Source organism: Falco punctatus, assembly GCF_963210335.1.
Source record: "Falco punctatus genome assembly, chromosome: 4".
Taxonomy (NCBI): domain Eukaryota; kingdom Metazoa; phylum Chordata; class Aves; order Falconiformes; family Falconidae; genus Falco; species Falco punctatus.
Window position 1 is genome coordinate 70,586,610 of NC_137583.1, and position 13,808 is coordinate 70,600,417.

The 13,808-nt window shown below is 37.4% G+C and overlaps 1 protein-coding gene across 2 annotated transcripts in view; it reads left to right on the plus strand.

Moving 5' to 3' along the window:
- PIP4K2A (phosphatidylinositol-5-phosphate 4-kinase type 2 alpha) overlaps window positions 1-13,808 on the plus strand; it is a 115,231-nt gene that overhangs the window by 95,203 nt on the left and 6,220 nt on the right. For both annotated transcript variants that reach the window (XM_080382341.1, XM_080382342.1), the window contains exons 6-7: window positions 811-849; window positions 10,598-10,711. In XM_080382341.1, the coding sequence (XP_080238467.1) occupies window positions 811-849; window positions 10,598-10,711 (153 nt within the window). The remainder of the gene's footprint in view (window positions 1-810; window positions 850-10,597; window positions 10,712-13,808) is intronic.

Sequence of the window (13,808 nt, forward strand, 5' to 3'; positions counted from 1 at the left end):
TTATAGAGCTGATTTTACCCATCTTTCAGTGTCCAATTATCACGTTTGTAGTTATAATTTCTTGCAGTGCTATTATGTGATAAACAAACTCTGGGTACTTAAAGGTGTGGTCCTGCTCCAAGAAATTTGCAAGGAAGTATACACAGCCATTTTTTGGTCACCTCCAGTTTATTCAGAACGCACCATATTGCATACTAGTTCTAAGCTTAAAAAAAAAAAAAAAAAAAAAAAAAGATTTAAAAAATAAAATTTAAATAGCCAGAATATCTTTGGCAAGCACTGTAAATCTTGTGAATCCACATTTGGTCTCATCTCTTCTTTTGACTTCATGTTGCTGTGAGGTGCTTTGTTCTTGTTTGTACTTTGTGATCTTTTAAATATTTCTATGTGTTTATATTGTGTGACATCTTTTTCAAATGTGTATTACATATGTCCAAATAATTACCTAGAATAGGCTATTCCATAACCACACAGCTAAATTGGTACAAAAAGATGAGAAGTCTGCCAAGCAAGGCAGCAACTTCTAGGATGATAGTCTCAAAATGAGGATGAGACATGAAGAAGCTCCAGCAGTCAGGAGAACATATGTAGAGCATTTGAGGATTTAATCCATCTTTCTTCTCTCATGATACATCTTCTTCAAGTGATTGCAGCAGTTCAGCGGCCCTGGGCATTCTACTTACTGTATCACCTTTCTTTAAAACAGCTCTCAAGTTCAGAAGAAAACATCCACTTTTGACCTGTTATCGTAACATTTTCAAATCAGTTTCTGACATATGCACATTTTTAGATCCATTTTTTCTGTTTCAGGGCTCTACTGTGGCTCGAGAAGCCAGTGACAAAGAAAAGGTATGGTGCATTTCTGTTTCTTTTTCAATTATCTAAGCTGCTAGCTGGCCTCAGGACAACCATAACCAGTGCTGTTCTGCCCCTTTTCTTTGTTTTCTGTCATATTCTCCCCTCTTGAGTTCTACCTTATTCCCCCCTTTATCTTTCCTCTATTTTCTGCAGACCTTTGAATATTGGTTTGCAATGGTGTTGAGATTTCAGAGGTAAGTGAGCCAGTCCTCTAGCTCCTTCTTTTCCTTTTTTTCTCTTCTTAGTTTCTTCAGGGCCTGCCCTGTGGTAGGAAAACATCAGGACTTTCTTCTCTTCCCTCCTGCTTCTTCATCTTCTTTCTCTTGCTCTTTAATATTGAGATTTATGGATGCTCCATGTCAGTTAATAGAATGATGTGACGTGGCACCACTTCTAAAGTGAATGCAAAGATGAACCAAACCTTGAATTGTGAGAACCTCTGGGTATGTAAAGCTCATGCAAATGAGTGAACAACTGACACGCTTAGATGTACATGTAGCTATAATGAGAGACAGGCTGCCTCAAATTCTGGGCCGAAACCTTGCTCTAAAAGGAAATTGATCACTTTGGTTTTCTCCATCTCCAACTTCAGTTCATTTGGAAATTTTCGTGTTCTCAAAATCAGTGTTTCTCTCAGGTTTCAGTGACACAGCCTGATAGCACTTTAGGAAAGGTTTGTCTAGAGATTCTACAGATAATTGGAGGTGGGACATAGTCTTCATCATCTAAGACTTCTTAAATTTCCAAATTTGGGTGAAGTCCAAGAGCCCATGAGCCTTGTTTTCTTAATTTTTCCAAGCACATTCCTTCTGAATTAGCATAAGATCATTTAGCAATTCACTTAAAAGACTTCATTTTATGTTGTCCCCAAATTCCATTCAAATCATTTGTTTTTCTCCTGAGCATTAGTTGTATCATACCTGCCTCTCTGAGTCTTCTACAGATCACACAACTGCACTAAGGAGTAAGGGACATGCAGTAGCTGTTCGGTTCTCACAGAATGAAAAACTCTGAAGTTTTTCCACTTTGTCCTAAGGTATGACTGAAGACTTAAAGTTCTCCTTCCAGCATTAGGCAACTAATGTCTGCCATGTCCCAAATGCCAAATGCAGTTACAATAGTCAGCATTAGCTCCCTTTTGCTGTACCGGGCCCTCAAAGTCATGTCTTGAATGGTCTGCATTCTTTTCTTGTGGTCTATTTTTGTCCTTGTTCAGTAGCACAACTCTAGTGTTTTTAAAGCAGAGGGATTAACCCTTCAGTGTCTTGCAAATGATACCTAGTGTCATTAAAAACCTCTGCTGGTAGTAAAATAATCTGATAGTAATGAGGAGGGCAGATTATTTGGATGGGACTACTTCAGGTTGCAACATTAATGCTTGGAATAGTAATGTAAAATGTAACGATATTACATGTATTCAGCTATACAGGAGCTGATACTATACAGATATTTAGCGCACTGGTTTTGAGCAGTTTTAAGAATTTGTCTCATAATAAATAGAAAAATAGTAGTACACATGTACTGTAGTTAATATGTTGAGTGAGAACCTCAAAGAAACAGCACCTTAATTTTGTTCCTATGTAATTTCATGGCAAAATTACTATTGAATTTGATTATAGCTAAGTTGAAACAAAGTTGTGTAGTTTTGTATAACTGTATACAACAATTATTCTTTAAATGTAATGTGAAATCATAACTTCAGTAAGGCAAATAACAAAAATTCCTATCAATTTCAACGCATCTAGAACCTCCTGTTTTGAGTATTTCTGTGAAAGAAATGTAAAAAAAAAACCCTGGTCATCCATATTCTTCAGTTATTTTAAATATTACGCATTATTTTCTTTTCAAAGGAATTTGATTTCTTGGAGACAGAACTACACTAAGCTTACTGATGTTGCAGGCAGACGGTCTGAGGCTGTTGGAACAGCCTTCTGTTACTCATCAGTCCCCTCAAACTCCAGTGCAGTGCAGCAGGGAAGCCATAAGCTAGACTTGGAACAAACACCTCCAAGAAAGGGAACTAACTGGGTAGACATCGAAGTTCATAGAGGAAGCAACATTTTACAAACACTTTAAGAAAGACTGTTAGGGATTCAAGCAAGGGGAAAATAATATTTTGCTTATTACATGGCTTTTGTCTGAATTTTTGAGTCTGCTGATTGATTTGAAAGGGTCAAAAATACACTAATGCATGTCTGTACTGTAGATGTTCAGAACATTCATTTGTCACTGCGATTTGAATCTCCTGCCATAGGAGTGGATTACTCATTTAAATTACTCAAGTGTTTCTAATGCAGCTTTTAAGCTTAAATAAGAAGGGGGTTGTGTATTTATATGAATAGACAAGGAAAGTTTATTTTTGAAACTGAGCAGTGCTGAAGACCTGCTATCATGAGGTGTATCACTGCATGTGTGGCACTGATTTCAGGACCTTGAGGACTGTGTTGACATAAGATGTTGATGGTCCATTATTCTAACTACCAAGTGAGAGCCCCACAGCATGTTTTTTCACTCTCATTTTCTCTCAAGTAGATGTCACAGTTTCAAAGTTTTTGTTGTCTTCTGTGGGAATCTCAAGCCATTCTGAAAGATACTAAAATGCCTGGAAAATTCTACCCTGAAAAGCAAAAGAAAAAGAATGATGGGTGGGTGGGTGTGTGTGTGGGCGGGTGGGTGGACAGGCACATTTTAGTAAATGCTCTGAAGAGATTTTGGTGTCTCCTATGTTAGATGAAATTGCTATGAATGATTAAACAAAACCACATAATCTCAAATACTAAGCTGATGTAGTAATTTATTAGCTAATTTTTAGCCATAGGCAAGTTAAATCATCAATTTATTAATACCATCCTGAAATGGCATTAATAATAATAGAATTTCAAGTAATGGCAGCATTATTTAATTACTTATTATAAGGGTATCCACTGCTATACACATCTGAAAAACAGAAAAGTAATAAAAGACAGGAAGCTTTTGGCTCTAAAGTGTACAGCTAAATTGTCTGGTAATGCTGTAGTTTTTAAATGGGCTTTTAAGTAATTCATATTTAATTTCAAATGCCAATATTCAAGTAATCAAATGGCTTTCAAAATATCGAGCATATGTTAGCTTTTTTTAAAGCGGCATAAGCCAGAAAACAGAAGAGCAAGTCTTTCTGTGACATCCTAATGCAGACCGAAAATTTTAGATCAATTAGCTTGCAATTGCAAACTTGGCTAAAATTATGTTCTTGAATCTTTTTCCTATCAAACTACTCTTTCATTATTTTCTCAGTTAATAAAGAAGGGGCAATTATGCAGAAAGATGTAATGGATTAAAAAAATAAGAAATCAGGAAAAAATGTATTTTTCTACTTCAGGTTTGTAGTGTAAAATAGGTATTAGTATTCAAATATTTTACATCAGTTTTTAGGAAGAAAAACTGGATGGAGTGACTTCATTACTTTTCTGTCCTTTTTTCAGTTTATCTCCTGTTTGACTGTCTTCAGCTGTTTGATATCCTAACATACTGATAGAAGCTCTGAAACTGTCATTTCAATATTTTGTAATAACCAGTGCGGAGACAAGCTCCATCCCTTAGATTTCACCTTAACACACAATTCCTCTCATTTGCATTATAAGTGATATTTTTAATAACAAAGGCATCATTTTCTTGGCAACAAGTATCTAACATGCACTTACAGATTTTTCTTGAATTTTAAAAGAGTATGTTTCAACAGTTGTCAAATTCTGACAGCTGCTCCTGTTTTGGTGTTTTTTAGGCTTTAGTTGTTCGGGGTTTTTTTTAATTTATTTTTAATAGTGGGCATTTTCTATTCATTCCTTGGACAATTTTGCCCTCTTAAGTGAAACCAGGATAATGCAGAACTCCCCTGGTGGTCTGCCTGCTTGCAATTATGCTGTACTTGCGGTACAACATCAAATTAGCAGTTACAGCTGAGTCTACTTGTACTTATAAAGAACTTAAACATATTACTTGTGAGTGAGCAACTCGGAAGGAAATCTGAGGAAGAAAAATGAAAGCAAACTGAACTGAAGGCCACTATATTTCATCTTTACTAAGCAATTTCAGAGATTATTGCATGGTTTTTAATTAGTTTAAACCTGGTTACTTTGCCACCTCTGTTGTATGTGTTGTTTCATAAATAAGCATAAATGAAGAAAAATTACAGTAAACACATTTGAACAAAGGATTTTTTTTTCAAGTTCTTATTTGGAAAGTAATTGCTGTAGTTGACAGCTACGTAACATCTTAGTTAAATTGTACGCAAAATACATAGCTCTGATAATTAGATTGGAAGATGCTGCTAGACGTAACAAATCATTTCTTCGCTTTACTTCTTACCTTATGATTACAACATATAGTAATTAACTGATTTCTGAGAGGGCAGGTATAACTAAAGGAAGAAGTATTTTAGTATAGAAGCATAGCAACAAGATTACTCAGTCTTAATTAGGTTTTTTTTTTTCTTTTGATGTCAATAGGTAAAACTTCAAGGTAGATCATCCCAAAATCTTAGCTATTTTTCCTGCTATTTTAAAACTGCTGATTTATTTTTTTTTTACTTATGTCTTCTAGTGATTTCAGTCTCCTTAATATGCCTGTCTCACACAACAGACATCTGAGGCATATCTTCGATTTCTCTGTGAAATGAATCTCAAGGTTGCATATACAGAGATAACTTTCAAAGCATGATACTGCAATTCATTGCAAGGAATGGACATTCACAGTTCAGATTCCTTATTTCAGTGTTTAGCCTTCACACAACACCAACCCCATTATTGTTTTTTAAAACAAATCACTAGTTTGCCTTTGTTTGGGTTCTTTTCATTTAAAAATCTGTCTTCCATATGTTAAAAGAATTTAAAAAAAATTAAAGGGGAACAGTCTCTTGCATTTTATATATGTTGCATGTTCATTTTGCAGCAGGAAGACGTTAACCCTAGGGATAATTCTGGATGCATTTCCCCGAGCATTGAAAAGACGTATAGTTACTGGTTTGGTACATGCTCAAATTCCTAATCCATCTACAACATCCTGCACAATTTTTTTTTCCTACAAAAATATCCATTACACTGGTGAAAACCATTTCAGTGTTCCTTCTCAAACCCCCTTTTGGGATTACAGCTCTGTTTCCATTGCCATTTACAGTCCTGTGATGCCAAGTGGAGCTGCAGATCCTTGTTTGGTTAGAAACCTGGTCTTAGGACAAGGCAAATTGTACAACAAAAGTTTGGAGGTCCCGTAACTACTGGAGGGAAGAAGCTGCAGTCTTCAGCTTTCTTTGGAAAGCTCTAGTTTCTCTTCCATTCCTTTGATGGAAGACTTTTGATTTGGTTCAAAACCACCTGTGCCAGCTTGCTGAAAACTGTATTTAGCACTATGTCCCTTTTTTAAAATACTGCCTTCAATATATGCTTGTGAGCCCAGTCAGTCTAAAGTTAGCTTATTTCTCTTTTTAAAAAAAAACATGTATGTGGGCCATTTGCTGTGAAAAGAAGCCCAGGATATGGAACTTCACTCCTGGCAGATGTTTTATACCAGTTTCAAAAGTTTTGAACTGTAAGCCCAACTCTGCTCTGATAAGTTGTGTGAATAACATGACTCATGGCTCGTTCCAAACAAACAGTAAGACTGCTATGCAACATTTGTCCTACAACCTAATCTTTGCCTGTATTAGGTGAGAAAATGTTGCCAGGTTGTCAAGACAATTAAGTAGTCTTCCTTTTTCAGTCCAAGGCTTATTCTGACACTTAACTGCCCTACAGCTGTTTTAGCAAGCTTCTTCCAAAATGTTATCATTGGTGTTAGCCATGATCATTATTTTCAGTCTTGATGCACAAAAATCCCTTTGGGAAGAAACAAAATCGCATTAGGATAGGATGCTGAATTGAGGTGTGTTAAGAAATCTTTAAAAACTACTTCCATGCTCATCTAGATATAACACTTCACCTGGTTCTTACCTTTCAAGACCTTTTTTTTTTTTTCTCAAAACAACATCGGTGGGCTGTTTCACCTTAATTTTAGGTTTTTAATCTGTCATCTTAGTCAAAGAAATCTTTTTAGCCTTTTCAACGGCAGCGAAACCTTCCTGCCATTAAAATTCTCTATGACCGTGGCAAACTTTGGAATGCAAACCTGAACTGTGCAAATAACATGCTTTTTAATAAATAAATACTTCATATTTGTAAAATCTATTGTGCCTTTCTTGCATTTTTAAGTCGGGGATTAAAAACAATGGAGATGGTTCAGAAAGAAAATCTATTATTAATTTAGTGGAAGTATTCAGATGTTCATCTCCTGTGCAGCTCTTAAAATATTTAGTTCTTTAATGATAGTAATATATTCATTACAATGAATTACATTCTAGGAGAATCTTTTTCCAACAAGGATTTTGCTTCATTGGAAATATTTGAGAGTTCATTAAAAATTAACTGTATCAATTATTTCATTAAAGCAAAGTCTCAGTTTTTTCACTCAGTATTTTAAACTGCCACAATGTGGTTTTCTTTGTATTTACTTATTTCAGTGCGTAAGAAGAAAAGGTACATATTAGGACTTTTCAACATGAACACATAAATTATTAATTTAAAATAACTGGGAGAGCCCCTCCTAGCCACATATTTCGTAGGTTTTAATTCCTAAATTCACAAATCAATTTTAAGACTTAAATTGCAGTTGAAGTACTACCACAGTCACTACTAGCTGGCTGTCATTAGTGATGTTTGGGACTGCAGCGGTATCCTAGGGCTATTCAGCTTTAAATAAACAAGGAGAATAATACTGCCTAGCACACCCACATGAAAAAGGTTTGTCTAATAACACCTAGAATGAGGAAGGATAACGGGCCGGGAGGAATCATGCAAATAATGTGGTGAGGGCAACCACTGGCACTTAGCTTTTTAGCTTTGGTTTCTTGTATGGGACCCACCGCTTTTAGTGCTTGCTTTTTCTTCGCACGCCTCGGTACTGGCTTTTAATTTACACAGTTATGCACTTGCCAAGTCTTCACAGTTGCAGGCACTTGGGTGAAGGTAAATGACCTCAGATAAAAATCTGCAGAGGGATTATCGAGGACTGGGGGGAGCCTGCACACAAGGCAGTGAAGTCTGTTTTTTGAGAGCTGATTCGCTGCCCTGAATGTCCTTGGGAGTACCCTTGGGGTCTTGTGATGGTGGGGAAGAAATGACAGGCTGTGTCAGCTTTGCTAGCTCACTTTTATTAAAAAAAGATTAAAGACAAAGTTAAAGCGGAGTATGGCACCTGCACGACTGGCTTATCAGCTCTAGCATCTTCCAAAAAAGATATTTCTTGTAATTTAAGTTTCTTTTTAATAAAGACAGAACTGTTTTCAGTGGAGAAGCACGCTTTTTCCTTCAGCCACCCACTGGGTCTGACTGGCTGGTGCTGTGCTGTGCTGTGCAGTGCAGGAAGTCTGTGGCAGAGCTTAGAGATGAACCTGCCATCTCAGCATCTTAACCACAAGCACATCCTTCCTCTCTGCTCACCCCCCACCTTTAGGGGATTTTTTTCAGTGTTAATGGGTTTGTTTCACTTTAACCTCTGCCTAGTTTAATAAATAACTTGGGTATACTAGGTGGAAAGACAATCTGAGGATTTTTTTCTTTTTTCTTTTTTTTTTTTTTTTTAGGGGCTTTGGGCTAGAAATGAAGGGAGCTTAACTTTCTGCATTCTTGTAATTGTTGCTTCATCATAAATTAATTCATCCAAATCTCCTCTCCATTCTTAAGCATCCTACACACTGGATTCCATCCTCCGGTGTTGGCAACATCCCTGGATCCACAGTCCTGCCTCTGCAGAACTAGCCCTTGTCCATGGGGCAGTTTGCTTGATTGTGTATGATAATCTCTACAGCTGTTGGTCTGGCATGCTTATCTGATGTTTCCCCTACTCATTTTCATCCTAAACCACTTACTGAGTAGGCCAGAAAGAAAATCAATGCACGCTGCACTGTCATATTGTAGTAAACAATTCATTGTGAGCTTCAAGGAGTGTCTAACATCATCTTTAAGTAAAGCAGCAGAGCACTGCAGGGTGACTCCTCCATGGAAGGAGTCTGGGATGGATGAATGGTTATAGCTCCATCTCAGCTGCCTGGGAATTGTTCCTTTTATTTTAAATTAAAATTGAAGATCTTTATATTAGAGGGTATTTTAATATACTGGAATGTTCTAGATGCAACACAGTAATAATACAGAGCAGCCAGACTGGGACCTCATTTTTTTCCAGAGTCCACAGGCGTCAGGTTGCAATGGATTTAACATGGATTCATAACTATAAAAATGTTACTAATTGCTTAAGTGGTTTTGAGCAATTATTGGAAGAGAAGGGTCATGTTTCTAAACAAAAGCAGTATTGTGGGATCTTAAGCAATTCATAAATCGCAGGTGCAAAAAATAAATCTGGACAGTTGGGGAACTGAGTATTTCAGCCACTTAGGTGTACAGCCCAACAGCAAAAAGAATTTCTGGCCATTGTGAAGATCTATAAGGGTGTTTCAGGGTCTGCTATGATGCTCACATTTTTTAATGCTGTGTTTTCCAATATGTACGTTTTGGAGCAGAGAAAATAACCTCTGAGATTCTTTTCCTTACTGTGTCGTAGGAAGATAATAAGCTTTTTGAAAAATACTGTCTCCAGTAAGGTTATAAGCAATATCGGACCAGTTAAACTTATGGAGGGTATTCCAGTGGACTGATGGTGGCTGCCTTATATTTCTAGCAGAAGGACTTTCAGATTAAGGGGAAATTATTTTATTTGAAGTACCCATTAGTTCATGATCATTGAGGCTTGCAGCATCAGTTGCTCTGCAACTTTTTCTCTGTAAAGAAAACCTGTTCTTAGTGATTAAAGGTGGGGGACAGGGAGCAAGGCTGTTGATTACTTTTAATGGGCCAATTTTTTAAAGGTTCTGATTGCAGAAGCTACTGTTACTTTGAGTTTGGTTGACCAAATACCCTGAAGGAACTGCTCTTTTGTTTGTTGGCTTGCTGGGTTTTATTAAGTAAACTTCCATTCACTGCCCTTCAAAAACACACCGTTTGAGGGGTCTTAGTACTGAATCCAGTGGTTCCTCCATCTGGCTGTCCTAAATGCTGCTGCAAATGACTTCATGGGAGAGTTGAAGATGATCAACTAATGTTTCAACATTTAATTACATATTTAAAAGGCAGTGGTCTGCTCTGGCATTTGTCACTTCTAAGCAGCATTTCATAATTCATGTTCACTTGATGCTTTCAAATAATTATTTGATATTAGACACTTATGAATGTGCACAGTAGCTATGTAAAATGCAGTCCAGTCTGACCATCTATAAGATATGATGCAAGCACTTTGTTAGGAGGTATAGATTGTGGTTTAACTTCGCTTATTGCCAGTTACCTTGACAAACGACATCTTGGAAGAAGCTTGATGCAAATCAAGTATTGAGTCTGAGATTTTGTCTTCACTACATTTGCTGCACACCCATTAAACTTACACCTTCTAGGCCATCTACAAGAGGAATAAACCAAGGAAAGGGCTCCGTGGGTGCAGTTACGGAATGCTGCGTGCCGTGGAGGTGCCTCTGCTTCCCCTGGAGAGGCGGCTCAGCAGTGCCCTCCTGAGTGCAGGGGAGCTCCAGAGGTGCCACTGCCAGCAGGGGGGCCGCGCTGGGCCAGCATCTTCACTGCACTCCTCTTTGCGATCCCACCCTTACAGGAGTTTTGGTTTATTTTAGGCCAAAGAGCTGCCGACGTTCAAAGACAATGATTTTATTAATGATGGCCAAAAGATTCATATTGATGAGAATAACAAAAAGATGTTCCTTGAGAAACTCAAAAAGGATGTTGAGGTAAGAATGTGCCTGTTCAGTTATATGCGATTAAAATGTGTGGCTAATTACAGATATCCCAGGAAATTGTACCTGTAATTCATTAATGAAAACTTGTTTATAAGGCTGTAAGCACTATTTTAAATGAAACACAATTTAAACTTTCAGGAATTGATCACTGCTTTTGCTGATGTGGTAAATGGCTTGCCTGCCATAGCTGGTTGCCATACATTGTCCCTGCCTTGATTATGTGACGTTAAAATGATGGTACTACTTAGATGCTTTACAAGCCTAGTACTTCCAAATGCCCCCAAAAGAGAGGTGAGTATTGTTAGTTGTATTTTACAGGTGGAGGTACACCAGAGCTGAGGCCGTACATGGAATGTAGTCCATAACAGAGGATGTAGCATCCCCACTCACAGCCATGCATGTTCTAGTTGTTTCATATTAGTAACCCAGTTTGAAATTACATTAGAATTACAACAGTAGAGTACTTCAGTGATTTGTGTACAGCAGTCAGACTCATTATCTTAATGTAGTCTTCCGTATAAATTTGTAATTGGCTGAATATAGCCAATACCTAGTAGAAAAGTGGTGTGTTGTGGTTTAACCCCGGCCAGTAACTTAAAATACCATGCAGCCGTTCGCTCACTCTCCCTAACCCCCAGGGGATGGGGAGGAGAATCAGGAAGGAATGCAAAACTCAAGCGTTGAGATAAGAACAATTAAATATAATCAAAATAAAATGGAGGATAAGAATAAACAATAATAATAATAATTGTAATGAAAAGGAGGGAGAAGAGGAGAGGAATAAAATCCAACGGGAAGGGAGAAGAAAAACAAGTGATGCACAATACAGTTGCTCACCACCCACTGACTGATGCCCAGCCAGTACCTGAGCAGTGATTACCAGGCCCTGGCCAACTGTCCCCATTTTATACACTCAGCATGATGTTCTATGGTATGGAACATCCCTTTGGCCAGTTCGGGTCAGCTGCCCTGGTTGTGTCCCCTTCCAGTTTCCCGTGCCCCTCCAGCCCTCTCGCTGGCAGGGCCCAAGGAACTGAAAAGTCCTTGATTCAGTATAAACATCACCCAGCAACAACTAAAAACAGCAGTGTGCTGTCAGGCTTGTTCTCACACCAAATCCCCAAAACACAGCACTGCACCTACTAAGAAGAAAATTAACTATCCCAGCTGAAACCAGGACATGTTAATATGTGAATTTAATATTGTATTATAGCTGATTTAGTACAGCAAATAGGAGAAAATAAATATTGGGCTAATTAGTTCACAGTTTGACTTCAGCTTCCATAATTGAAAATATTGTCACTAAAATATCATCACTAAAACATTTTGCAGCCCTTATACTCAAAGCTGTTTTCCCTGTTGAAAGAGACCCGGTAGCAAAACGTATCTGTGACTTAGTCAGACTTCCAGCTATTTATATCAAAATGGCTCTGTGAATTGATTTGTCTGGTTCTTCAGATCTATATCTCAGTAGTTGCACAAAACAAAATACTGTAACTTTAGAATTTACCCAGTAATTTGCTTTTGAGGAAATCTAATTTCCCATCTCAGTAATTATGAGAAATGTATGGTGATGATGATGAAAACAAGTATTTTGTGAAATATCAATATGTGATTATTTTATATTTTAAATACTGTGCTGGAAAAGTGCTCTACTGATGTCAAAGCTCTAGAGATAAGTTTATTTGGGTTTAAGTTTTGTGCTCTTTTAATATGTACTGTTGTTGCTGACCAGTGCTTTTACAGTAAGTGGGTTGCAAACGATATCTTAAATATGTGCAAGACATGTGGAAGACACTTCATTATCCCAGAAAGTGGATTGTCTGCCATCTTGTACATAATTTACAGGATTGCAAACATAATGGCAGATTCCGTATCATGTCTTGAGAAGCTATTTTTATTGTTTAGAAATTTATACAGAGCATTATTAAATAATCACGTAAACCACTAATGACCTGGCACCTGATTTTAGTAATGGCAAGCTGTTCTTTAACCTTGTTTTTCTTTTATTGGTTCTTTTGCCCTCATTAGATAACTGGTAGTATATACTTTGTAGCCAATGTGTGAACGCTAACATTTCACTACAATGAAAAGCGATGCGCAACACAGTGTATGATTACCTTATCACACAGGATTTATAGTTAAAACATATTATGGAGTAGTATTCTAAACTATATGGCTTTATAACCAATCTTGTTTGTCATTATGTAAATTGTGTTTCTGTATTTCTCTCATAATCAAGTCTTACGTCCCCTTCCTATGTTCAGACAAGTGTCTATGACTGCTGTTTTGATGTCCTCTTGTCTGTTTTCCTGTCTCCTCATTCCACTGAAAATGTCCTGAGAAAAAGCACATAAGGATATTTTTTCCATTGTAAATCACATGGTGTTTTCCTTGTGTTGATCTCCCAAAGCCTTTTTGCTGTCAGCAGCAGCACACTTTTTTTCCCCCCAAGAGCCGTTCTCTTCTAATTCGCAGTTCACTTTCTTTCCCAAGAGTCTGTTCTCTTTTGTGCTTTATTGTATGATTATTGGTAGATTTTTCTCCTGTCTGTCAGTATTTATCAAGTATCTGATGACATGGCTGGAGTCCTTCCACTTCATCGCCTTTAGCCAGTCTCATCTGCTCTTCTCATATGTCAGTGTATATCATCTCTTCAAACTTTGATCTCTTCTAGTCTTGTGAAGAGTCTTGCTTTACTGTATTATTAGAAACTAGTTTCTTCTTTCTTAAAACCTCTTCTCAATCTCACAATATTTCTTCTAGCAGTTGAGTTTACAATCATCTTATCTCTGATTCCTGTCTTAGAATCAGGATTTTGACAAACTATTTCTCATTTCTTAGTATTTTATACTCATCTCTTTCATCGCTATCACCATTCCAAAGTCTGGCCTAAACCCCTTCTTCTCTGGTCTGCTCTAACTTCCTTTTTATAACCATTTAGAATTTCTAAAAATTGAAACAATACCTATTTTCAGCCTCTTTCTCTGCATACCATAAACAAGGGCTCCACAAGTTCAAAATCACAGTATTGCTTTTAGGCTGCAGCACAGCTCTGCCCTGCCTACCCCTCACCCCCCCGAACTGT